This window comes from Drosophila obscura, unplaced genomic scaffold, assembly GCF_018151105.1.
Source record: "Drosophila obscura isolate BZ-5 IFL unplaced genomic scaffold, ASM1815110v1 contig_150, whole genome shotgun sequence".
In the NCBI taxonomy this organism is placed as follows: Eukaryota; Metazoa; Arthropoda; class Insecta; order Diptera; family Drosophilidae; genus Drosophila; species Drosophila obscura.
In genome coordinates, this window is record NW_024542736.1 from 4,758,370 (window position 1) to 4,782,414 (window position 24,045).

Below are 24,045 nucleotides of genomic sequence, written 5' to 3' on the forward strand. Positions count from 1 at the left end.
AGAGCACAAGGGATATTTCCAATCAAATGCTGCTATATATATAGCAATCTGCCCGAGTGGATTTAGTTTTTCGCAATTATATTTTTGGTACATCACGAACTGGCGTCGCATCCCTCGTCGCCAAATCGTAAACAGAAAGCGCCACCCATCGGCCACGCCAAGTACTACCCGTACCCAGAATTGTTGGGCTGAAGATTGTCGATTGTTTTCCAACAATTTTATTTAATTTGTTGTTTGTTCCTTGCATGTGAGTTGTAACTATGGAGCAATATCTAAGTCGCCGGGAGAGTGGCTTTCGGTCGTGGGGCGACGAGGACTTTGTGATGCGCCGCATATACACCACAATGAACATGTTCAATAGCTACCATGCCAATCTGCGTCCCGACGAGGCCGGACGCCACACGGGGGCGATTTTCAATTTGGAATTCAATGCCGATGGCAATGTGCTGGTGGCCGCCACCGAGCGCAAGTGCGTCTTGGTTTTCGATGCCATCACACAGAAGGAAATCGTCAAGGTACCCGACGCCCATACCGACAGCGTCAACTGCATCAAGTGAGTATACACAGACACACCACATACACCACATGCAAACAGAGGCACTCCACTGCCACACACACGCACACACACACACTCCCACTCCCACTTACACTGCACTGTCTTAGGTTCTTCGACGAGCGCCTCTTTGCCACGGGCTCGGACGACTTTACCGTCGCACTGTGGGACTTGCGCAACATGCGCGAAAAGCTTCGTGTCTTGCACGGCCATTCCAATTGGGTGAAGAACATCGAGTACTCGTCCAAGGACAAGCTGCTCGTCAGCTCCGGCTTCGACGGCAGCATCTTCACCTGGGACATTGCCTCGCACACGGAACAGGGCCTCATCTCGCAGCGTGTGTTCCATGCCAGCGGCCTCATGAGATGCCGCATCTCTCCGACGGGCGACAAGCTGGTGTTGTGCACCAGCGGTGGCTACATCATGATCATCCATCACCTGGACTTGACCACACTGCACAAGGACCTCAGTGGCTTCAGAGTGAGTGCGGAGCAGGCCGATTGATGGGAGACTACCCTTGAGACCACATTTTGTTGCATTTCCAGCCGGGCATCTACCGCCTCATGCAGCTGGGCGATCAGTACATCCCACAGGCGGCCAAATACGATCATGTGTTCTCGCGGCGCCAGAAGAAGAACCGCGTGGAGCTGGTCACAGATTTTCCCGACCAGAACGACGCCGAGATGATAATGGCCCTACAGATTCATCCACACTGCCGCTGCATGCTCACGCGCAATGTGAGCTGCGACGAGCAGAGCGAGTGGACCTGCATACACGACATCAACGAGGAGGCGCCCACGGCTGACTCTGAGCAGGAGGACGAGGGGGTGACGACCAAAATAAAGAGACGCCACCTATCCTTCACGTCCGGCCGTGCAGCCAGTACGTCGGAGACTCCTCCAGCCGCTCAGGAGGGGGGCGGCGCCTCAGAAGGGACTTCGACGCGACCGACACGCCGCATCACTCGCGGCATGCAGGTATTCCGCTATAATCCGACTTCCGGCCGTGGTGGCACCGCGGCCAACGCACGGCATCTGCATGAACGACCCGAAAGCTTTATACCCGACATCTGGGCAGCAGAGGTAACCGTCCAGGAGCGCGCCACCCGCCAGAATCGGGCGCGTGAGGCGAACAATCAAGTGAGTGGATATAATTTTGTGTATGCCATAAGCAGTGGAGTCTTACCATTGCGCCAGGCGGCAGCGGCGGCGGCCGCAAGCCAACGCCCGTCCAGCTATGGCATCACCAACATTGAGGGAGTGCTTGCAGGAGGCAGCAGCAACAGCAACAGCAGGAGCAACACCAGCAGCAACACCACCAACACCACCAACAGCAACGGGACCAGAGTAGGCGTGGAGATCAGAGCGCGTCGCTTAATCCCATTTATGGCCACCACGGCCCCAGAACTGAAATCGAATGGCCATTCCATACTGGTGAATGCCAGGAAGCTGCTGTACTATGCCTCCGAGACAAACACCAAGCCGGGCTTCATCAAGGAGCCGGGCTTCTCCGCCGACGGTCGCATCATCTGCTCCCCCTACGGCAATGGCGTGCGCCTCTTGGGCTACAGCGCCGACTGCTGCGACTATCCCAGCTACAAGACGTTTGACGAGGTGAAGCAGAGTCCACGCCAACTGGTGGAGCTGGCACACATCACGGAGCATCAGGATGTGGTGCTCTGCGCCAAATTCAGCCCTCGGGAGCCCCTGCTCGTCACAGGCTGCAACAGTGGGGAGGTCACCTGGTATCGGCCCAATCTCTAGGAGTGCTCTTTTATCTTTTACCTTTTACTTTTACCACACCCAAAACTTGTAAATTGCTCATTTTTTTATTTAATGTACTAGTTCGGTAGTCTCGACTGCTGCCTGCCTGCCTGACCGCCCGCCCGTCAGGGATCTCTTGTTGAGAATACATGGAAAGTTGGTGGACCGATTAAGAGTTTAATATCTTTTTATTTCGACGCATACTCGTGTGGGGGGTGGGCATACAATCCATTGTGTGTGTGTGTGTGTGTGTGTGTGTGTGTAAAAGACCAATCAAAAATTGCAACAAAAATGTATAAAAGGCAATGCGCAGCGCGCACATAATTAAATAATTTGAAGAGAAAACTCAATTCGTGTTAAAATTTAGCACTGAACATAATCGATATACATATGTATGCTACATAGTCGTATGTAAAAGCTAGAAATTCAATATAAAATTACAATTAGTATGTCCAGTAAGCCATTTTAAAAGGGGGTCAAACAACTAAACCAAGGATTGTCTGGGTGGGGGTGTGGTGTGCGGTGCCGCGCGGTGCTCTTAGAGTTACATTTGAGGGGACCTAATAGTAGTTGCCATAGCCGCTCCACTGGCCGTAGTTGTAGTTGCCTCCGCTATTGCCACCACTGCTTGCACCACCGCCCGATCCGTAGCCCCACTGATTGTAGTACGAGTCGTAGGACTGCTGCTGCTGTGCCTGCTGTGGCGCCGCATAAGCACCAGCACCCCCGCTGTTGGGCTGTCCGTAGTAGCCCGAGGCATTCGCCGAGTTGTAGTTGTAGTTGGGACCACCCGCCGCACCGGAGGCACCGCCGCCACCGTTGTTATAGGCAGCTGCCGAGGCCGAGGATGGGCCTGGTACAGCAATACCGTCCTTGCTGCCCAACGAAGTCTTGCGACTGGGACTGCTGTCGCTGCGAAAGCAAAGAAAATGAAAATATTGATACACAATGGGAAGGGGGGTGGTGCACACTGCTCACCTCTTCTTTTGCGACTCGTTCGCCTTGCTCAATGACTGCTGGAGCGCACGCTGGGCATCTTGCAGGCCACGGGCCGTGCTGCCAAAGTCCTCGAGGAATTCCACCTTGCGCTGGGCAAACAGCACCTTCTGCTCCGGCTCAATGTCCGCGCGGGCCATGAACTTGTCCATGATCTCCACGACCTCCTTCTCGTCCACACCGGGCCGCTGCAGCGCTAAATCGATCATCTGAAGGGCCACTCGCGTGTTGGCCGGATCTCGTTCCAGGGCCTGTTGCAGGACAGCCAGACCCGAGTCCAGATCGTGGCAGATCTTGTTGAGAAAACGGGCATACTTTATGGCCAGGCTGCCGGCAATGCCCTTGTTCTTTGTGCCCTCGATATAGTGCTGGTAGAGCTCGCGGCATTTGGCCAAGGAGCCGCGGCGGCGCTCCACATTGATGCGACGATATGCCACCTGGAGTATGTTGGGGCAGCGCTGCTCGAGGCGCTGCAGAACATCGGCGGCGCCATCGAAATTCAGCTGCAACTCCTCAAAGGCGGCCCACATGAGGTGCATGCTGGGCTTGTCCGGATGATGGATGCGACAGGCGCGACGATACACATCGCGGATGCGCTCAACGACATTGCTCTGATCGTCCAGCGACTCCAGATAGCGGAGCATCTTCAGCCAGAACTCATCGTAGAGGGCGCAGGCGATGAGGCAGCGCTCAAACAGCACCAACACGCGCTCCCGATCACCCTTCTCGATCTCGAAATCCAGATATTCCTTCCAGTTCTTTAGCTGGGCTCGCTCCAGAGGCTTCACGTGGAAATAGGGTCGTTTGATGCCTTCCTCGAAGGACCAGCGGGCAGTGACCGCTCCGACGGTTACCTTGTGGACCTTGCGACGCGCGGATATTACCTTGTCCTTGACGACGGTCGCCTCCTCCTCGGTGAGAGTGCTAAGATCGCTGAAATCGATCTGAGACGCCGGCTTTGAAGCTGGGGGCGATGACTCGCTTTCGGTCAGATCGGTGGTACTTTCTGATTCATCGACAAGTGTTTCACTACTATCTTTTGGCGACTTACCAGCCCCGCCACTGCCACTTCCACTGCCACTGCCACTTCCACTTCCACTTCCTCCACCTCCAGACTCTTTCTTCTCCCGCTCACCCTTTGTTGCCTCCTTGGAGCTGCTGCTGCCGCTGTCCCGCCGACTCTTTGATGACGATGACTTGGACGATTTGCTCTGCAGCCGCTCATGGACTTCCCTGCGCAAGCGTATGATCTCCTCTTGGCCAATGCAGGCGGTAATTGCCTGCTGATTGATCACATCCTGGAAACTGCAATCATTGAGAGAAATTAATAAACGAAAGCAACAAAATGGCAGCAAAGCCTCTCCTCCACTCACTTGTCGAAGTGAGCATTGTAGCCCTGGGTGGGTATGGCCAATAGTCTGTCGTAGATCTGGATGACGCGCTGGTAGCGCTTCGAGTCGCTCTCCCAGCGCACAAAGGCGTCCCAGAGCTTGTCCGAGCGAAACTCCAGTCCGCAGGCCTTCACCGCCCGCTCGTATTGGCTGCGTATGAAGAGCTCCTCGTCGCTGCTCTGCTTCACGTGCGTCAGATAGTGTATCCATAGATCCACGGACAGGGGTATGGCCTCCAAGCCGCGCTCAAACACCTACGTTTTTTATTGGTCATTTTCGATTGATTTGATTTTTGGATCGATCGCAGAGGAGAAACATAGAAATTTGTATAGTTTATAATCGACGTGTGATCACTGTTGGGCACTTAAGGGCTATCCTATCTACATATCTGGTGGATTGGATGGTGTTTCGAGCTTAAAAAACTAACTTAGGAGCGACTTTAAATACAAGACACACAGACACTTTGAGCACAAACACTTTTTGTGTGTTTCGTTTAAGATTTAGTTTAAGATTAAGATACAAAAATAAACTTCACACTGAGACTTAATAAATTTCATTTAAACGCCATTTGTACTTACTTACGGACTGTACGAGTACGAGTAGAGGAGATGCGATCGAGGATCAGAGATCACTATTTTGTAGTAGGAGGAACAGTAACAGTACGACCGATTGCGATACGATACGAAGAGAGCAGTAGAGTAGAGTACAGTAGAGTAAAGAAGAGACGAAACGAAACGAGGCGAGGCGAGCAAGCAGGCCCGACTCAGTCGAATCAGTCTTTCAGCTCAGAGAGGTCAATGGGAGAGGTGTCTAAGCTGATCTAATCTACAACAGTGAGACTATGTGCGACTCAAGCGTGGTGTGGACTCTGCCAAGATTTCGTTGAAGTTTGTGCCCGGCTCAAGAATTTCCTTTCGGAATATTTACGTAAACAAACAAAAGAAACCGATTTTAGCAGCGGCAGGCCGTAGCTTTGGTATACCCTTGCAAGTAATTGAAGGCATTTTAAATTCTTTTTCAGCGTTGTAAAAGTTACTACAAATTGTGTGTGAATGAACCTCATTTCAAGGTACAAATTGAATGGAAAAACTCATGAAAGAAACAGGTAGACGTCCTGTTTATTGATGAATCTAGGGGTGGGTATTCCGTCAAAGCAAACAGATGGCCAAGACCAGGCCCAGGCTCAGGTAATGCCCTAAAGCAGACCCTCTTCGTACCTCTACGAAATACAGTAAAATGCTCTTTTGCAAGGATATAAAGTGGAGGGGGTAGAAAGGGTAAGGGAATGAATCTGCAACCGAAATCAATTAATGGATTAAATTGCCAAATAGCCAATTAAAGTGACAGTTTCATTCCCAAAGCAGGGACTGGACTAACTGGAGGCTAAACTGACGGCTGGCAGACTTTCTGGCTGGCTGGCTGGCTAAACTGACGGGCTGAATTGTTGTTTTGTAGATGGTTGTATTTATTGTTTCGTTTTTTGTTTATTCGGTTATAATAATCATAATAAATTGCATTTAACAACAAATATCAATATGGAATATATATATATCAAATTGTAATCGTAATTGTAAGCGTAATACAAGAAATTGCGAAACAGATTTAATTGCACGAAATTACATATGTGTGTGTGTGTGTATAATTGATCGGAGGGGGGGTACTCACCTTGTAGCAATTGGCCTTGAGGCCCTTCCGCTTCTCGTAGTCCGCGTACTTCCGCCAGTAGCCGTAGCAGTAGGGATAGTGCGAAAGGAATGTGTCGTAGGCCTCGCGTGCCGCCTCCGCATCGGACTGACAGCGTCAGCAATTATATATATTATTACAGATTTAAAAAAAAAACAATGTTGCAACAATCTGTGGCACACTCACCTCACTATCCACATATTGCAGCAGGTATGTCCAGCCGGTAAAGTCCGTTGGATCGTCCTTGACCACCCGCCAGTACTTTTCCAGATCGGGCAACTTCTTTCGCTCCTTTTCCTTCTCCTTCTCCCTCTCCTTTTCTTTTTCCTTCTCCTTCTCTTTGTCGGCCAAGTCCTTCTCCTTCTCTTCTCTTTATCCTTCTCCTTATCACGCTCTTTGTCTTTTTTCTTCTCCTTGTGCTCGGCATCTGTTTGGGAAAATGTCAGGAAATTGTTTGCCATATGCGTTCGACGACTCACCATCCACTTTGGGCCGCTTCTCCAATGGCGGAGCATCGTTGCTCTCTGTGGTCGGGCTGCCCGGATTGTACTGTTCCACGGACTTTGCCCTTGTGCTGGCTGCTTCGCTGCTGCTCTTCGGCTCCACATTGGCATTGGCCTTGGCCTCGTCCGCTTCCTTTTCTGCTTTGCGCTTCGTCGATGCCTTGGGCTCACCCGCAATATTGTTATTGTTGTTGTTATTTGATGGCAACTCATCCTCGGATATTACCTCCGCATCGGCGGGCAGCTCGGCGCGCTGGGGAGCCGGCAGCTCTTCATCGGAGACCTCCTCGGCATCGTTGATCTCTGGTTTGGTGGGTGGAGGCAGTTCATCCTCTGAGATTATCTCTGTGTTGACTATTGTGGCATTGCTGGTGTCGGCCTCATCGCCCAGACTCTCTGCAATGGCATGATGGGAACTGGAGTCCTCGGACGAGTTCAATTTGTCCACATGGGGCTCCAGGGCCTCCACGTTGTAATCGAAAGCCGCCTTTTTGCTATCACTTTCATCGTTGCCCCCAACGGAGGGCAAACTGTTGGCATTATCGCCAGCCAGGGAGGCGAGCAGCGTGTCTACGCCACCCTCGGCCCGACTCTCTTTGATATCATCACTCGTTTCGGAATGCTGTTCCGCCACTGTGCCAAACGGAAATGAGGAACTCTTTTCGTCCACGCCCGTCTCGGTGGCTGCCATCATTTCGACATCATCGTCCAGCTGGTGCTGCAGCTGGGCCATTTCATCGTAATGTTGCTCTGGCACAGAGGCCTCCTGGAGCGAGGACTCGCGCATTTGGTCCTCGTCCTCCTCATCCAACACCATGGCAGTTTCGCTGCTGATGATTGTCTGTGGTTGCTGCTGCTCGGGTTCTTCCTCTTCGGGATCGCTTACCTGCAAGACGCAAGGAATGTGATTAGAAAAGATTTGAGGGAATGCTGTGGGATCGCAGATGCCTTTGATTGCTACATCAGTTGGCCCTTGCAGAAAATCATGTGCTGTGGGGCATCATATGCGAACGGAACAACGCCACATCCGCATGAAGACATGCATTTTTTCTCATCAATTGTATGTCTGGTGGCTGTGTGTCTGCCGTGTGGGTGTACTGACCTGCGCGTGTCGCCTGGATGTGCGCTTGGAGGTCCTTGTGGACACTGCAAGTGCTGGTGCTGGCGGAGATGTGGCCTTTCGACCGGAGCGTGTACGGCGACCTGCAAAAATAGTCCAGCAGTTAAGTTAGTCCATGCGGTTTACATAAACTGTACGCGATGTTGTGGTTTTCGCCTGCCGCGTGATTTTCACGTTTTTTGCTTTATCTTTATTGCCTGCTTCGCTTTTCTATTTAACACACTCTGTATGCTATGCTCAATGTTGGTGATTAAACGGCCAACTAATTATTCACTGCGAACAACTTTAACAAGTTTTTTGGCAATTATTTTACAAAAAAATTAAAATTTACCTTCGCCTGACGCCATATTTAGAACTAGTGATGTGCAAACTAGATGTGTCAAACCATCGAGGGCACTATTGATAGTACCGATATTTTACCTCTAGCCTCTACTATCGATGGTTTTTTAAACTATCAGGATAGTATCGAGATACAGTCATTGTGCTTTTGATATGTTTGGATTGGCTGCTATAAATTACGAAGACACATTTGTAATCAAATCGACAATGGACATGTTCCTAAAAGGTTTCAATGGTTTTTAAATAATTATTTGAGCCCGATACTACGATAGTATCGACTGTTTTTTTCAAACGTTGATATTCCTCGATTTTGATATTCCGTTTAATATTACTAGCTAGTTGGCCCTCTCAGCCCGAAAATACCTAAAAGTCCCGATACCGAGGTAGCTTTAAAGACTGTTAGTTTCTGCATTTATAGGAGCCTGATATTGCAAACATTATCTTAATTTTATCCATTTTCCCAAAGTATGCATTTGATAAATCATTACTTATATTGATATTAAGATAATGGATAATATACAAAATTGTGATAAAATTATAAAAGTACCGCACACTTTTGTGCGCTAAATTGAATTTGGCGGTAACATCCATTGATATATATCGATTATATGATGTTGTCGATGGTTGTGTGCGATAGTCTGAAACATTCGATAGATGCGGAAAGCAACCCTGCTAGGCGACGCATCATTTCCAACACTGAGGCCAAAATGGCGACTCAAGAATCGTAAGCGTGACAAAAACAACAAAGCCGAGGCGCATTTCACAATAATTAAATGTTTTTTGTGCAATTCGTGCGTACGTTTCACCGGAAAACAACCAGAAATGTGTGAATCAAGGACCCAGTGACAGTGGAAAGTAGTCCAGTGCTAGAAATACACCAGCGACAGCCAGAAATCAGACAGTTTGGCAATTGAAAACGCCGACCGCATAACCTGTAAGTGTACGTAGTGGCGAATGGAGTGTAAAGGCAAGGGCAAGAGAATGAAAGAAGAGGCGCCAAGCAAGAAATTGCCGCCTAAAATTTATGGCGGGGACTGCACCCCCACCAAGGCGGCGCACGACGAGATTCTCAGCTCCCTGCTGCGCATTAACAATTTCGATTCGATATCGAGCATCAAGGATGAGTCTCTGGATATTGATCTATCCGCCTGCGTGACCATCAGCTCCGCCAGCTTCGTCAACGGCAACAGCCTCTCGTCGACGGACTTTTGGCGCGTGCTCGACGAGAGCGCCCAGAACAACACGGAGCTGAATCTCTCCGCCGACGTGTGCCGCGATGACCTGGCGGCGGCGGCGGGGCCCAGCGGTGGCATTGTGGCCCGCGACCTATCCAGTGACAATCACAGCTCCGAGTTCAATGTGACTTTCCTGCGGCCAGAGCCGCCGAATGCCTTCACCAATTCCCCCTTCAAGAAGACATCCTCGTCGACCTCCACGACGCCGGTGAAGCTGTCGCCGGAGCAGATGCACATGCAACTGATGCCCCAGCCGATGCAACGCAAGCCCAAGCTGCCGGCGGCAACGGCAGTGCGTCTGAAGGTCTTCAAGGAGGAGCCGCTCGAGGAGAGGCCCATGCCAGAGCTGAAGCCCCTCAATGTGGTGACCAAAGTGGAGGTGTGCGAGTCCGAATACATGCCGCCAGCCTTTACCATCTTCCAGCAGCCGAGGCCGGTGGCCACGACGCCCGTGCAGGCGTCCAGTATGCCGGCCCCCATTTCGACGGATGGCAATGTGAAACCCTTCGAAGTGGATCCTGTGCCACTGCACAAGTGCCTGGACTGCAATGGACTGCTGCTGGAGAGTACCGAGGAGTTGAGCAAGCACGAGGCGGCCGGCCATCGTCTCCGGATCACATACAAGTGCAACGAATGCCAGCGGGACTTTGAAATGATCGCCGGCCTCAAGAAGCACCTCAAGACGCATCGCACCGAGGGCCGCAAGGACACCTGGAAGAAGTGCCCCGACTGTGGCAAGTGGTAAGTGCCCGCGCTATAACTCTCCCGCTGATCCCCACTCTAATCGACTCGTTTAACCCTCGTATAGCCTCAAGCTGGGAAGCATGTGGATGCACCGCAAGATTCACAGCGACAACAAGAAGTATCAGTGCGACATTTGCGGCCAGAAGTTTGTGCAGAAGATCAATCTGACGCATCACGCGCGAATCCACTCGTCGGAGAAGCCGTACGAATGCCCCGAGTGTCAGAAGCGATTCCAGGAGCGCTCGCATTTGCAGCGACATCAGAAGTACCATGCCCAAACGCGTTCCTATCGCTGCGAGAAGTGCGGAAAAATGTACAAGACCGAGCGCTGTCTGAAGGTGCACAATCTGGTGCACTTGGAGCAGCGACCCTTCGCCTGCACCGTCTGCGACAAGAGCTTCATAAGCAACTCGAAGCTGAAGCAACACTCGAATATCCACACTGGGATGCGACCCTTCAAGTGCAACTACTGTCCGCGGGACTTCACCAACTTCCCCAACTGGCTGAAGCACACACGTCGCCGCCACAAGGTGGACCACAAAACTGGCGAACACCTCGAGAACATTCCCTCGTACTGCTCGAAGAAGTCAACCACCAGCAAGGCACAGAAAGCAGCCGCCGCCGCCGCAGCAGCTGCAGCGGCAGCAGCAACAGCCGCAGCGAACGGAGATGATCCTGGCGCCTCAACGGATGGCAAAGTCAAGCCGAGTCCTGCACCAGCTGCGGCAGCGCCAGTGAAGCAGGCACGCAAAAAGAAGCAGCCACAGCAGGCCACCCTGGCCGCCCTGGGCATCACCTTGCCGGCGGGCACTGCACTCCAACAGGTGCACCCGGCGCCCACAAAGTCCTCACAAGGATGCCAGCAGGAGCTATCCTCTGTATTGGCGGCATTGCCGCCTCCACCCCCCAAGCAAGCGAAAGCCAAACGCGAGCGCAAGCAGCCGGCGCCCAAGCAACTGCAGCAGAAGCCACAGACACAGAAGCAGCTACAACTCCAGTCCATGCTGGAGCCCGTCGCTTGTCCCACGCTGCCGCAAATCAAAAAGGAACCAGTGCATCCGCAGGGCCCGTTCTTGGATCTGCACGGCCTCAGTCTGACATCGGCCGAAGAACTGATTATGGAACAGGCCCTGGAAATGGAAGAGTGCGGGCTGTATGATGCGCCCAATGCCAATACGGAAATGGGAACATCGGACAACGCCATTTCGGATTCGGCCGCAGCCCTGCACTTTCAGATTAAGAACGAGCTGCCCGACGAGCTGCTCCCAGATGAAGAATTTTGTAAGTGGAAAATAATCCTCCTGCCCCTCGAAATGGAATCGTTTGTAATTCTCGTTCGTTTCTCCTACATTTGCAGTGCCTTGTAAGCCCAGCGATCGCCTAGCTTGCCCCTCACTCGAGTCGTCGCCGTTCTCATCGCCCGCCTCCATGGAGCTGACTGCCGTCTCGTCCTCCAATGGCAATTGCCAAGCGGGACCGGTGCGCTCTGGGAACTACTATCTGCCCGCCTTCACGCTAAATGCGCAGGGAAAGCTGAGTCACACGTCGCACAGTTCATCGCCCTCGGGACAGTCGGTGGGGACGACGAGTGTGTCGACCGCCTCCACCACAATGTCGATGGTGAATGTGCCGCTGCTGGTGCGCTCGAATCAAATGTTGCCTTCGGTGGACACATTGCTCTTCACCACACAGACTGGCGGAAATCGGTTCTTTACCGGAAAGTCGGCGACCACGGCCACCACGCATCTGACATGATCGGGCGGCGGCGTTTGCTGCCCGCCTCAACGATAGAACGCCTCAACGATCTCCTGTGTCTTAGTTAAGTTTAGCACTATCGACCACCACCACACACACACACACACACACACAACGAACGCTGGCAATCATTTACAAGCAATGGAATGAGTGTTTGGTCCGTAGTCCATAGATCATAAGAGTACGACGCTACATTTGTTTAAGGATCTAGACCCTAAGCCGAGTTCAGAATAGCCCCTAAGATTGAGGATTGAGTGTATATACATATAAACATATACAATTATATGATAGTATGATTTATGATTTGTACGCTTCACACCAATAATAAATTTCGTACATAATTTTAGTTTAAAATTTAAACTCTCAACAAGTCGCCAACAATCTCGAAGCAGATGTTCGGTGGACGCTTCGCCCCTCCCTCAGCGAAGGCATTGAAGTTGATCTGGGCCTTGTAGCGTCCACTGCGCATTGGTCCCATGATGGAGGCTTTCAGCGACAGAAGGTACGTCTCCATCAGTAATTTTGTCTGCAAAAATACAGACACAAAAAATCTTGGGAATAGTTTTGAAACAGCATGGAAGGATCAGTCGCATCGACCTACACCACGCTGGAAACATTTATCCCTGACATCGTTGACATTTGCTATGTGTCCCGACCAGAACTTGTACCAGTACTGCTTATCGTCGTACATTTTGCCGCAAAAGTCCGACGACACCATGGAGAAGCCGGTGGGCTGCCAGGTGCCTCTGTCCAAATAGAGAAGGCTAATGGCCATCTATAATATGGAATATTATGGGGAATAATTGGAAATTGCCATTGCGATCAGCCGACATCACCTCTACACGATCTTTGGGTTGGATATCCCACACGGAAGTCATGCTGCCAGCGATGGTTACACCGTCCGGATTCATCGAGGAGCTAAAGTTGGAAAAGTCGAACATGCCGTGCTGATTGAGAGTGCCTTTCGCTTGGCTCGGGCAATCACTAAAGAGGCTCTCGTCAGCCACCAAAAGTTCGTAGGTCGCCCCACTCGTACGGTACACGATCGCCAGCAGCAGGATTGAGTCCAAAAGAATTACTTGGACTAACATTTTAAAAGTTTCCACAAATATGGAAATGGCAGCCTTATATACCATTCACAAATATCACGAATTGCCAGAAAAAATCATAGTAATTATCCAACGCCCAACTGAAAATTAAAAACCAACACAAAATATTTAGAGTATAATTAGATTCCTAAAACATATAATTAGTTATGGATGCTCGTATCTGTGCGCCATTTGATCTGGTTTAATATACGGGGCAGTCTCTTTAGGGCACGCGATCCATTGAATGAGCACATGAGATGCAGACCACAGACTGGAGATTGCATTGCCCTAAGGGTTGTTCCACATACTCGTGCAGTGTATACTGCAGCCCTTCCTTGCTGCCCTTCCCTTCTGGTGTGGCTCTCGTTTCTGCTACTACATCAAGCGACACTCAAATGGCTGCATATCAAAGTCAGAGGCAAGCAGCAAGCAGCAAAGCGCTTAAACGTTTCGCCCTTTGAGGCTTCACTCTTCGAGAAGGGGGTTGGTTTCAATGCATAGGGGTTCGGTTCGGTTCGGTTCAATGGAAGTGTGAGGTCCTGGGGCGCCTTCACTTGTGGCCTGTTCTGCGGACTTTAATGGGGTGGGAAATTGCATGTTTTGTTTGTATTTTTACAACTCTTGATTCGGTTATTGAAAGTGAAAGGCTAGCGCAGCTCTTGTTTAATCTATAGATTCAAAACCCACAACGAAATACGAATACCTAACCAAGGAGCACTCACAAAAGTATGCTGTGCCCTGCCATGTGTCTCCCTTTCCTTTTGCACAAATTTATTACACCCTGGTGCCACTTTTCTCCCTCCACGACAAACTACAGCGACGACAACATAAAGCTGCCAGACATCGTCGCAGACCGTTGTGAAATATTGCCTTGTTGACATTATGAGGCATATTCGACAAGCCTGGGAATAGCAGCAACTTAAGAAATTGATTTGTATATGTAGGCAATTGAAACAGAACTCAAGCGATGTGATTTGACGCCACATAATCGTACTCGCACTCGTACTCCTACGGATATCAAGATCAATTTTGGAGCACTAAAACACACATTGATTTTGGGTGCACTTTGTTAGGCATAAGGAATACATATTAAGGCTTACAGAAGCGATTTGTATAAACGAGAGAGAGAGACTCAACTGAACTGAACCCCTTTGCGGATGCGGGCATAAAAGGGTTACACGCGGGGGGGGCCTCGGCCGTGTGTCTGGTCTGTTTTTGAGCTCCGCACACGACGTGCGCTCTGACAATGTCGCGACAACAGAAATGACAGCATAATAATAATAAAAGGGAATAAAGCACACACACGCACACAAGTAGTCAGGAGCAGGGAGCGGAGTGGTGGCATGTGGCATGTGTGGCAGTGGCAAGAACGAAACAACAACAACAACATGATGGAGGGGGGTACAGCGATAAATATCGAATGGCATAAATAAACCCGTGTGTGTTTTGGGTGCGTGGGAGTGTGGTGATGGCCAGGAGCGGATTTGTCAGAAGGATTCTAAATGTAGAGCAAGACAAATGTGGTACGAGTCGAGTATTAACGTGATTTAAGGATACCTTATATCTTGTCACAATTTGAGCTGTAGAAACGGCAAGTTTTAAGATTTTTTTCTCTTATGGAGTGGAACTCCTGTGCTTATAGTAGTTTTAGTAATTTTAGTATTTAATTATTCTTGAGAGTTTTGAGCAATTTCCTGGACCCAACTCCCTTCACGCTGCCCTCGCCGCTCCTGGTCGCGAACAAAGAGTTATGTACCCCACAAGAACAACAACAAAAGGACAAGTGTATAGCCCGCGAGATGGCGGCAAAAGTGAAGATGGCGGCTGGCGTCAGTTTGTCGACGCTTGGCGCGTTTTGTAAATATTTACACATGTAGCAGTTACCTGTGATTGTACCCCCCTCCCCGTACACCTAGTGTGTGTGTGTGTGTGAAGTATCTCGGTGTGTGTGTCTATATAAATTCCCATGCAATTGTGTGTTCGGCGTTGCGAGTGCGCGTAGGTGGCAGTTTAAATATTTGCCCGCTTGCCTTTCCATTCTACTCGTAAAAGAAACCATTGCCCGCTCTCAGGCGCTGTCGTTCACGACTGTTACTCTGTCTGTATGTGTGTATGTATGTATGTCTGTCGAAGATATTTTAATTAAGTTTATAATGATTGCTGCTCAAGCAGGCAATGGCCGAACATCTGCATACACATCTGTATATATGTGTGTGTGTGACGCTGTATTTGGGGCGTGCTGCCGCCCTCGCATCTGCTATATCGTCTGGGTGCCCCTACGGCTGCCCCCGCTGACTGCACAAAATCAAAGCCAGCTGAAAGCAATAACAGAAGGGGCACGTGACTTGTATACCATATTGAATTATTTGTCTTTACGGTTTAAATGTCGCAGTGCACATGCAAAGGACACAAACCCATACAAACACACACATTGACATCGAGAGTGAGAGGACACAAAATAGGCAACACTAAGCGAAAGGATATGCCACTTTATAGATGATGGAAAAATAATATAAAGTATTCCCAACAATCCACACATGGAAATGAGATCTTTCTTTGTATTTAATGGAAGACAAATTTTAGATAAATCTTGCTTGAATTGGTATTAATATTGGTTAGAGGGAAGTCCGAAATATTTCTCAGTGCACACATCAAAGTGTGAGGACTCCGAACAACAGCAACTTTTTGCGCAAAAATTGAAATTGTTACGAAAATATGGTTTGGCATTGACGTCGATGTTGTTGGTGTCGCCTCTGCTGCTGCTGTTGCTGTTGCTACGTGAGGGGGCGTGAGTCAATCAGGAGCAGCCACAGTAACAGCCTCCGACACACAATGGGTATCCCGCGTGCGAGTGACTTTAAGCATTGTCTCCAACAAGAAAAGAAAGCAAAAAAAAAAAAACAAGGTGCTTTCATAAATAAATTTTGAATGAGAGCAGAATAGCCACAAAGGCAGGCGGCACATAATACTGGGGAGAAATTGAGAGAGAGAGCGGGCGCAGGTCGTTGCTCGAGGTCGGTCATGTCTGTGGCGGACATTCAAACAATTTCCCAATTTTGTTTCATATTGTTTATTAATTGATTTTGTACGTATTTTAATGGTACTCGTACTTCGTGCCGTGTCTGCGTCCTGCGTCCTTCGGTTGCTGTGTGTGTGTGTGTTTTTTCTTTTCGCATGCATCCCTCCCTCATCATCATTTTTCATGCTCGTGCTGAGCGGATGGATCCATGGGGCCCAGATATAAAGATTTCTGTCCCCATTTTCTGATATTTATTCTTTCTGTTTTGTTTGCATAAATCAATTTATCAATTTCAAAGTTTCCATGGCATGGCATGGCAGCTCCCTGGCTTGTTGCTGCGCTTGTGTCGCGCTGGCGAGTTTGTAAACGCTTGTCAAAGTGTTTTGCTTTTTGCCAGTGCTCCGATGAAAATGCAAATGCACATTCAAGTGCAACTTCCCGGGTAACCAGACTCAGACTCACAGAAACAGAGCGACAGAGTGGCTGAAAGTGTGGGAGAAATGCAGAGAGAGAGAGACAGACAGACGGCTTTCGACTGCGAATGCGACTGGAAGAGCGAAACCAACTTCATTTGTCATTTTGTCACATTAACGCAATGGAAATGCAATATGCTAATGTCAAATTTTATGAATGAGCACAAAAATATTTGCAGTTGCTCTGCGAATAAATATTAAAGCAGGAAAAATGCTGCACAGAGGCAAAAAACGGGGCAAAAAACGGGGAGAAAAATCTTTACCAAGATTTAAAGGGTGGGAAATACCGTAAATATAGAACGTTTTTGCGGTTTAAGAAGGTTTATTGCGGTGTGAGCTTAGCCTGTGGGATGTGGAGATTCCAGAACACATTACGGCGGGAGGAAATTATCTAGGAATCCCAATAGAAACACAAAGCAAATTGAGCTCAAAGAACATTGTGCTACTTAGCAGCGATTGATACTAATAATAGGATACAATTATTGGGAAATTCAAGAAGTTCTTATACATTATATTAACTTTAATTTAATTTTAGAATATTAACTCAATAGATCTTCTTAAACTGACTATCGAATTCATACCCAACCAAAACTTGGCGCTCACAAATTGCCCCAAACTCTGCGAATCACTAATACCCCCCGCATCTGCAAAAGCTCTTTATCCTTCACACCAATTACCCTCCAACCACCACCAGGACCAGCCCGAACCGAACCGAACCAAACCACCGCCAGCCCGTATCCGGCGCTTCCGGCGGCTGGCATGCCCACACAATTAACGATTCATATGGCACGCATTTAAGTTTTGCATTCCAAGTGAGCCGCAAATCTTGTGCCACGCTTCCTTGGGCCCTCAAAAAGCCAAAAACTCAAAGTCAACTTCAAACTATAGGATTTGTGTGTGTGTGTATGTGTGTGGGTGTGTGTTTGTGTGTGAGAAATCTGCTTTTCATTAACCCATAGATACAGAGAGAGAGAGATAGAGAGAGGGAAGGGAGCTGCAAATTGAGAGCTTCGCTCAGTCGAAAACTTTTGAAGGACGACATTTCTATTCATTAGTCGTAACCACACATACGCACCCTCCGCCCGCACTCACACTCACTCACATGAGATGGGGCATTGATTTGGAGTCGTGCCTCCAATTTTGTTGCCAAAAAGACGTACGCTTTATTAGCCCGATGAAAAGTTAACTAAACTTTGCGTTTTTTGTTCGAACATTTGGCAGCGCCGAGGGCCTCCCAAGCGCCAGTTCCCAGCTCCCAGTTCCCAGTTGAATCTGTTTTTTTGGGTTTTGCTCTTGACATACACATACTATGTATGTATGAGAGTACGTGGGAGTAGGTGGATCTACGTATCGCTCCCTTCTAAAATATCAATAAATTCAATTAAAACTATTTTAAAAGGGGTTAAAAGCCACTGCTTCATCGCCTCATCCCCCCAGCAGCCCGCCGGCTAAATGGGCAACTTCCATTTGCCAAATGAACTTCCCGATGGCTAAGCGAAAACTTTTCCGAGCCACGCGGCAACAGAGCGGCTGCTACAGGTCTCCCACTAACAGAGGATGTGCCAGGACTCGCAGAGACTGTTGGAGGGTAACATTCTGTAAACAGGTACCCCTTGCCAGCGGGGTAGTTTTCGAACAGGAGAAATGAGGGGGAGGCTGTTAGGCAGCCTTCTGTTAGCCGCAACATGGCAATGTTGTAGCTCTGGTATGCTCTTTTACAGCAACTGTTACGGTTAAGGTCCTTCGCTGTTGGACTCTGTACTGTTGTGGCTCCTTGGACGGCGGATTTCTCTGGTTCTCTGCTAAACACGAGAATGTTATTGGGCTTGAATACAGGACTTGTAGCAAAACGTGAGTACATACTGTTAAATAATTTCTAAAAATTAAATTACTGTAAAAATATTTAAGGATTAAAATTAAAAGCTTAAAGATTCACCTGGTTAATTTATCTCTAAGACATCTTTGTGTAAACAAAGTACATGGGGGAGACAAAATCTTACTTGGAAAAAGTTTTTGCATTTTGGGAAAAAGGATTTCCAGAATAATCTAAGTAAGAAGGCCCTAAAGGTTGTTATCTTCGAAGGTCCTACGAGTATGTTACATGATTTTTAATCCAAATGAGGGGACTCATTTCTGGTACATTTATAATAGCATCCCGGTGCTGATAACTTTTATTTAGATGCTGAGTAAGCTTGAGCGGTTCAAGGCCTAATGGAAGGAAGTAGGCTAATGTTACAGAAGTTATTCGCTAAAAGCGTCTTCCCTTTGAACAGGGCAAAATGTGAGGAATAGCACTTGTAATGATATAATTTATCAAAATTATTTGAACAATGACTCAAAGTGCAGTTCCATTTGGATAAGCCCCTCCGCGTTCGCAGCCCACCAGCTGCTTTGAGGCATCGAGTGGCTGGCGGCACATTGCTGCACTCGTACTCGCACTCGCACTTACACTCAAACTTATTAAATGCCATAATTCTTGGGGGAACTTTTGAATGTTTGAGTGTAATTACAGACACGCGCTGTGCCCCCTGGTTGCGCCTTGGTTGAGAGTCTTGCCATAAAAATAAATAAACGCCGTCAGGAGTGGCGCACATTTCATTTCCAGATACAAATGACAGTCATTAGCTGGGAATTACTTTTCGTTCGCATTCGTATTGCTCCCAGGTTTCAGCTCCCGAGACCCAAAGTCCCAGCGCCCAGCTCCCCCTTCCCCCACCGGGCACCCGTCACTCGATTCAGGGCAACTTTAAAGTAATTGCCGGAATGGCAAATGAAATTTGAAGCATTTTCTATATGAAAGCAAATCAAATCACTTGCAATGCGCTTAATTTGCCGCACAATGCACGAATGCCAAAAAGTGCAGGGTGGTGGGGGGTCCTGCAAAAAAAAAAAAAATGCGAAAAGGACAGAAAATCAAGATACGAGAACTGAGGCGAAAACGAAAGCAAACTTGCCAAAAGAGAGAAATTGCTTTGGCATAACTAGGGGAAGTGCATAAAAATGACAGAGATTGTACTCCGGTACACTTGTATTTGCAATTGAGCGCACAAAAGTTTTTCATAAATTGCATCAATTTGAAGTCGAGCAAACGGGCAGGGACCAGGGATTGGTTGGGGCTCCGTTTGCATGCCAAAGGTAAGGGCTTCTCGATGTTGATTCTCCATCTCCTTCTTTTTATTTTTATTTTTATTTTTTTTATTCTGTTTTGTGTACCCTTAAAGAGGGTATTATGAATTTCCAGAGAAGAGTGAATTTATTGTTAATACTGGTATATGGACAGAGGAGTCAAGTGTACGGGATTTATGAAGCTACAGACATTTGAGGGTATCTTAAGCTTCGGCTGACAGCGATAGCCCTTCGTTTCAGTTTCCTCCCTAGAGCCAGACACATACATACATGCAGGAAATCCTGTTGCGTCCCTCCTGGCACCCCCACGGACTGCTACAAAGCGGCATATTATTTTTTATGATTTGATTTCCCTTTTTATATCGTAGCAGTATCGTCAGCACCCCCCCCAACCCCCAACCCCTCGCCAAATGAACTCTAAAACGCTGTTGATTGTGTTGTATTGAGTTACTGAGAATAGCAGCACTGAGGAGGGCACATTAATAGAATGCGAAATCATGTTTACAACTTGATTGAACTCATCAGTCAGTGGCAGTACCCCTTGCGCTATCTGCGCTGTCTCCAGACATGCAGTTCCATTTATAAGTATCGACATTTGCAACAGCGCCAAGATCTGATTTCTCGACTCTGCACTACCGCCTCCACCAGCCCATTCCATTCCATCCCAGTCCAGTCCAGTGGCACGTGTGCTGGGGAGTTTAACTTTAATTGATTGAATTAGTTTTCAATTACGTCTTGTTCTGCTCCATCTTTCTTATGCTTATGCTTATGCGTCCCATGCTTATACTTATGCCATTAATAATCAGATTAGTGCGGCAGAAATGCTAGTTTGGCCAGAGATGATTGTCTCTAGGCCCTCCTCGGCCGCTAAGTCATCATTTTTATATATAATTTCCAATTATCATAATACGCTTTGTGAAGCACCAGAAAGAAACCGAAGAGCGGGAAGCAGAGTGGAAAGCTAAGCCCTAATGGATATTGAAGCTGCAGGCACACACACCCTCACCCCACACCCCACCCACACAAGAAACGGCAAAAAGAATCTGAGGAGACACCTCCAGAGGGTTCTGCGTCTGTTTCTGGTTCTGGTTGAAAGAAGATGTGTAACAGGTGTATCGGCTTGCGCTCAGTGCCATTGGCTGTCTATGGCTGCAGGCTGACCCGAATTTAACTTAGGGCCCGCCCCCACTTTGCGCCGCTCTTCCCCACTTCTACTCAATTAGTTTTTCATTTTGGTCAATTATATTTGTACGCCTGCTCTAACTGAATCCGTCTGGCAGTCCCTGTTCCTTCTTCTGCCTCAGCAGTCAAAGGCTGAGCTGACCTTGCCCCAGGGCTCTCGAATCAATTCAGGCACTTGCCACACGACCTTGGGCTCTCGGCTAATTTGATTGATTGTCATGTGAGGGGGGATGGGGATGGGAGTATCTGTCCTCTTCCCACTATCATGGCATTTTTATTGGTTCCCTTTTTTTTTTGGGGGCCAAGTTGGGCAAATTATCATTTGGCTAATAAATTAAAACGCTTTATTTACGATTTGTGTCTCCTTTGCAGCTGCTTAAATATAAATAACACTCATTATGCGCGGCTCAAATAAATACATACGAATACTCGTACGAGTATGTGTGCCTCGTGGACACATGTGGCATACAAAAGAGCCAACAGTGCCACGGTGACAGTGGGCGCTGTGTGGCACGTAGCCATAGCCACCCCCTTTGTGGAGTGTGTGTGGTGCGTGGTGGGTGCTGTGCGACTTGCGATTTGCTGTGCGCTCGCAAGAAAAATGTACTCCTAAATCTATGTAAAGTCAGGGGCCGACGTGGCTGGCCTTGGTGGCACGTTGCAAGGCAAGGCACGTGGTGGCCCTCGCTAAACGTACTCCAGCCTAGCACTTAGCCAGGAGCCTCCACTGACGGGAGCGCGAGGTGCATTTTATTGTACTTTCATTTATGCAAATGCTGCAAACAAAGCCCCATCTTTTTCGCGCGGTGCACTCATCATAATGCCACTATTGAAGGGGCAGGCCACTCGCATGCAGCTAATTAATAACGCATTAAGCCGCTCGGTCCGACCACTGCCATTACCCTGCCCAGTACAGCTCCAGCTCCGGCTCCAGTGGTGTATCAAGTGTCCTGTGCTGTGCTGTCCTGTCCGTGCAAATTGCATATCCTTTTCAGTGGTCCGTTCGTCCGCTTAGATTGTCAGTGCTAATTAAGCGATTTGCCTGACTTGCACTTAATTAGAGGGCCGCATCCGCATCCATTCTCGTCGACATGCAATTAGCCAAACCGATTTTAAATTGCGTCTTAGCCTGAGTTTTAGTCTCAGTTTCAGCCGCAGCATTAATTTGGGTGGGGTCTCCGTTCAATTCATTTGCTCATTTGTCATTTGGCAGGGCAGGGCAGGGCAGGTGTAAATGCTCTCAAATTCAGTCAAAATCTCATAAAAGTTTAACAAAGCTGAAGCGAAAGGTAAACAGACTTGAGGAAAATTGCTGGCAATTACATTATTATTTGCATTCGGGGAGTTTGCCCAGCCTCAAGCAAAACTTCGGGCGCCCTAAGTGGTTATGGTCTGGTTGTTGGTGGGGGGTCGGGTGGCCGGCCGCTTTCTTATTGAGAGAAATCTTCGGCAGTGTCCGAGAATATAATGGCCATTGCCGGGCTGTTCTCTGGAGTGTGTTTTGTATTGGCGAGGGATCGAAGAGACGCGTGGCGGTGCGCGTGGCACGGGCGGGCCTTGGGTATCCATCATTTTTCGACCGTAGTTTCCGTTTCCGCATCTCGTGGACCCTCCATCGACCATTTCCCACCGGTAGGTGTGAATGTGTGCGAGCCCCTCCCCCGCCCCTTGGGCGTGTGGGTTTAAACTTTTCATAAACCTTAAGTGGAAAACTTTTATTTTATACCCAGCATCTGCCTCTGCCTCTGAATCTGCCGCTGTCCCCGCTATTGTGGCTGTCGCTGCTGTTTAGGCCACCTATTTGATTCAGTCGTCGTGGTCGTCTGCCTCGGAAATGGCACAATATGTAGGCCCGGCGAGTGGTGGTCGCCGTTCGGGATAAAGTCACGTAAGGCGAAAGTTTCCCGAAATCATTTTAACGCCTTTTGAATTTTTTCACGATAACTTTTTCCTGCACAGGCGGAAGCGTCAGCCGCCTGAAAGGAGGCAATAAAAATTGTCAAACAAATAAATATTTGTGGTAGGTCGCAGGGGGTGGTTTTGCGGAAGGGGTGGCAATAGCTCTGGGGATTTAATTTTCATCTCAAATGGAAAACATTTCTTTTATTGTTTTATTGTTTTTCATCATCACACGATTGCGAAAGCTGAAAGTTTTAATAATATTTAAACAACATAGAGAGGGAGAGAGAGAGAGAGAGAGAGAGAGAGAGTAAATCCTTTTTATGTGTGCCAAAAAAAAGAAGCTGCAAAACCATGTTGTTTGGTTGTTCTTTAATATTAATTTCTATGTACATAAATTTAGTTGTTCGCGTTGATGTTTGCTGGCAACATTTTCGACAGGCTTCACTGCATTTTAATGTCAAACGGTGGGCGTGGCAAGGCCCGCCCTGGGACCCGGCCAGGCTGCTGACTTAAATGCTCTGCAGAGCTCGAAAAGAATCATCTTGATTCTATTGACAGAGAAATGGAGTCAGCAAATCGTCGTATGTGCCCTGATAAATAATGAATATGAATTACACACACAGATAAAATACATCGGTGTGTATATCGGATATACATTTAATGAAAAGTTCCTTAAAGCGGATTCGCTGATTCGTAGTGCCCCAGACATTTTTGCACTCCTTTCATTATTCCCGTTTGGTTTTTTAAATGTTTAATTTATTTATGTATGTACGAGTACGAGTTATATGTTGCTTTTAAATGTATTTTGTTGCTAGTCATGTGGGTGGTGTTTCTGGAGGTGGGTCGTCCTTGCCGAACGCCGGACATGTGCATATTTCATGACAAAATTGCATATTTTAGCGCACGGCCAGAGTCAGAGACAGAGTCAGAGCCATGGCCGATGGTGCAGCTTCGGGGGTGTTTCCCCCACCCCCCATTCCCTGCCTATCATTCTCTTCCTGCCTCTGCTATGTACTCGTGTGTGGTGTAAATTTCCAGCCAAGAGTAACACCTTTTCCCTGTCATGATGTTTTTAGTGGTTTTGCTATTGTTTGTGTCTGCTATCCCTTTTTTTTTGCCCCGTTTTTCTGACGTTTTTTCCACGCAAATTTACATACATCATAGTCATTGGAG

The 24,045-nt window shown here is 48.3% G+C and overlaps 4 protein-coding genes across 4 annotated transcripts; 2 read left to right on the forward strand and 2 right to left on the reverse strand.

The window, feature by feature from the left end:
- Position 1: 1 nt before the first annotated feature.
- On the forward strand, positions 2 to 2,485 carry LOC111069969 (DDB1- and CUL4-associated factor 10 homolog). Its single transcript, XM_022360247.2, has 3 exons — positions 2 to 553; positions 664 to 1,033; positions 1,099 to 2,485. The coding sequence occupies exons 1-3, from the start codon at positions 261 to 263 to the stop codon at positions 2,314 to 2,316; spliced, it is 1,881 nt and encodes a 626-aa protein (XP_022215939.2). The 5' UTR covers positions 2 to 260; the 3' UTR covers positions 2,317 to 2,485.
- A 108-nt stretch (positions 2,486 to 2,593) lies between these two features.
- On the reverse strand, positions 2,594 to 8,396 carry LOC111069954 (pre-mRNA-processing factor 39). The gene is made up of 9 exons (XM_041591667.1): positions 8,341 to 8,396; positions 7,992 to 8,092; positions 6,866 to 7,775; positions 6,777 to 6,813; positions 6,573 to 6,732; positions 6,369 to 6,494; positions 4,686 to 4,957; positions 3,295 to 4,617; positions 2,594 to 3,228 (listed from the first exon to the last, which is right to left on the reverse strand). Exons 1-9 carry the CDS (start codon positions 8,354 to 8,356, stop codon positions 2,877 to 2,879), a joined length of 3,297 nt encoding a protein of 1,098 aa, XP_041447601.1. The 5' UTR covers positions 8,357 to 8,396; the 3' UTR covers positions 2,594 to 2,876.
- A 663-nt stretch (positions 8,397 to 9,059) lies between these two features.
- LOC111069207 (serendipity locus protein H-1) lies at positions 9,060 to 12,430 on the forward strand. Its single transcript, XM_022359153.2, has 3 exons — positions 9,060 to 10,324; positions 10,392 to 11,608; positions 11,685 to 12,430. Exons 1-3 carry the CDS (start codon positions 9,303 to 9,305, stop codon positions 12,080 to 12,082), a joined length of 2,637 nt encoding a protein of 878 aa, XP_022214845.1. The 5' UTR covers positions 9,060 to 9,302; the 3' UTR covers positions 12,083 to 12,430.
- LOC111069218 lies at positions 12,379 to 13,219 on the reverse strand. Its single transcript, XM_022359166.2, has 3 exons — positions 12,919 to 13,219; positions 12,684 to 12,857; positions 12,379 to 12,608 (listed from the first exon to the last, which is right to left on the reverse strand). The coding sequence occupies exons 1-3, from the start codon at positions 13,216 to 13,218 to the stop codon at positions 12,438 to 12,440; spliced, it is 645 nt and encodes a 214-aa protein (XP_022214858.2). The 5' UTR covers position 13,219; the 3' UTR covers positions 12,379 to 12,437.
- Positions 13,220 to 24,045: the final 10,826 nt, after the last annotated feature.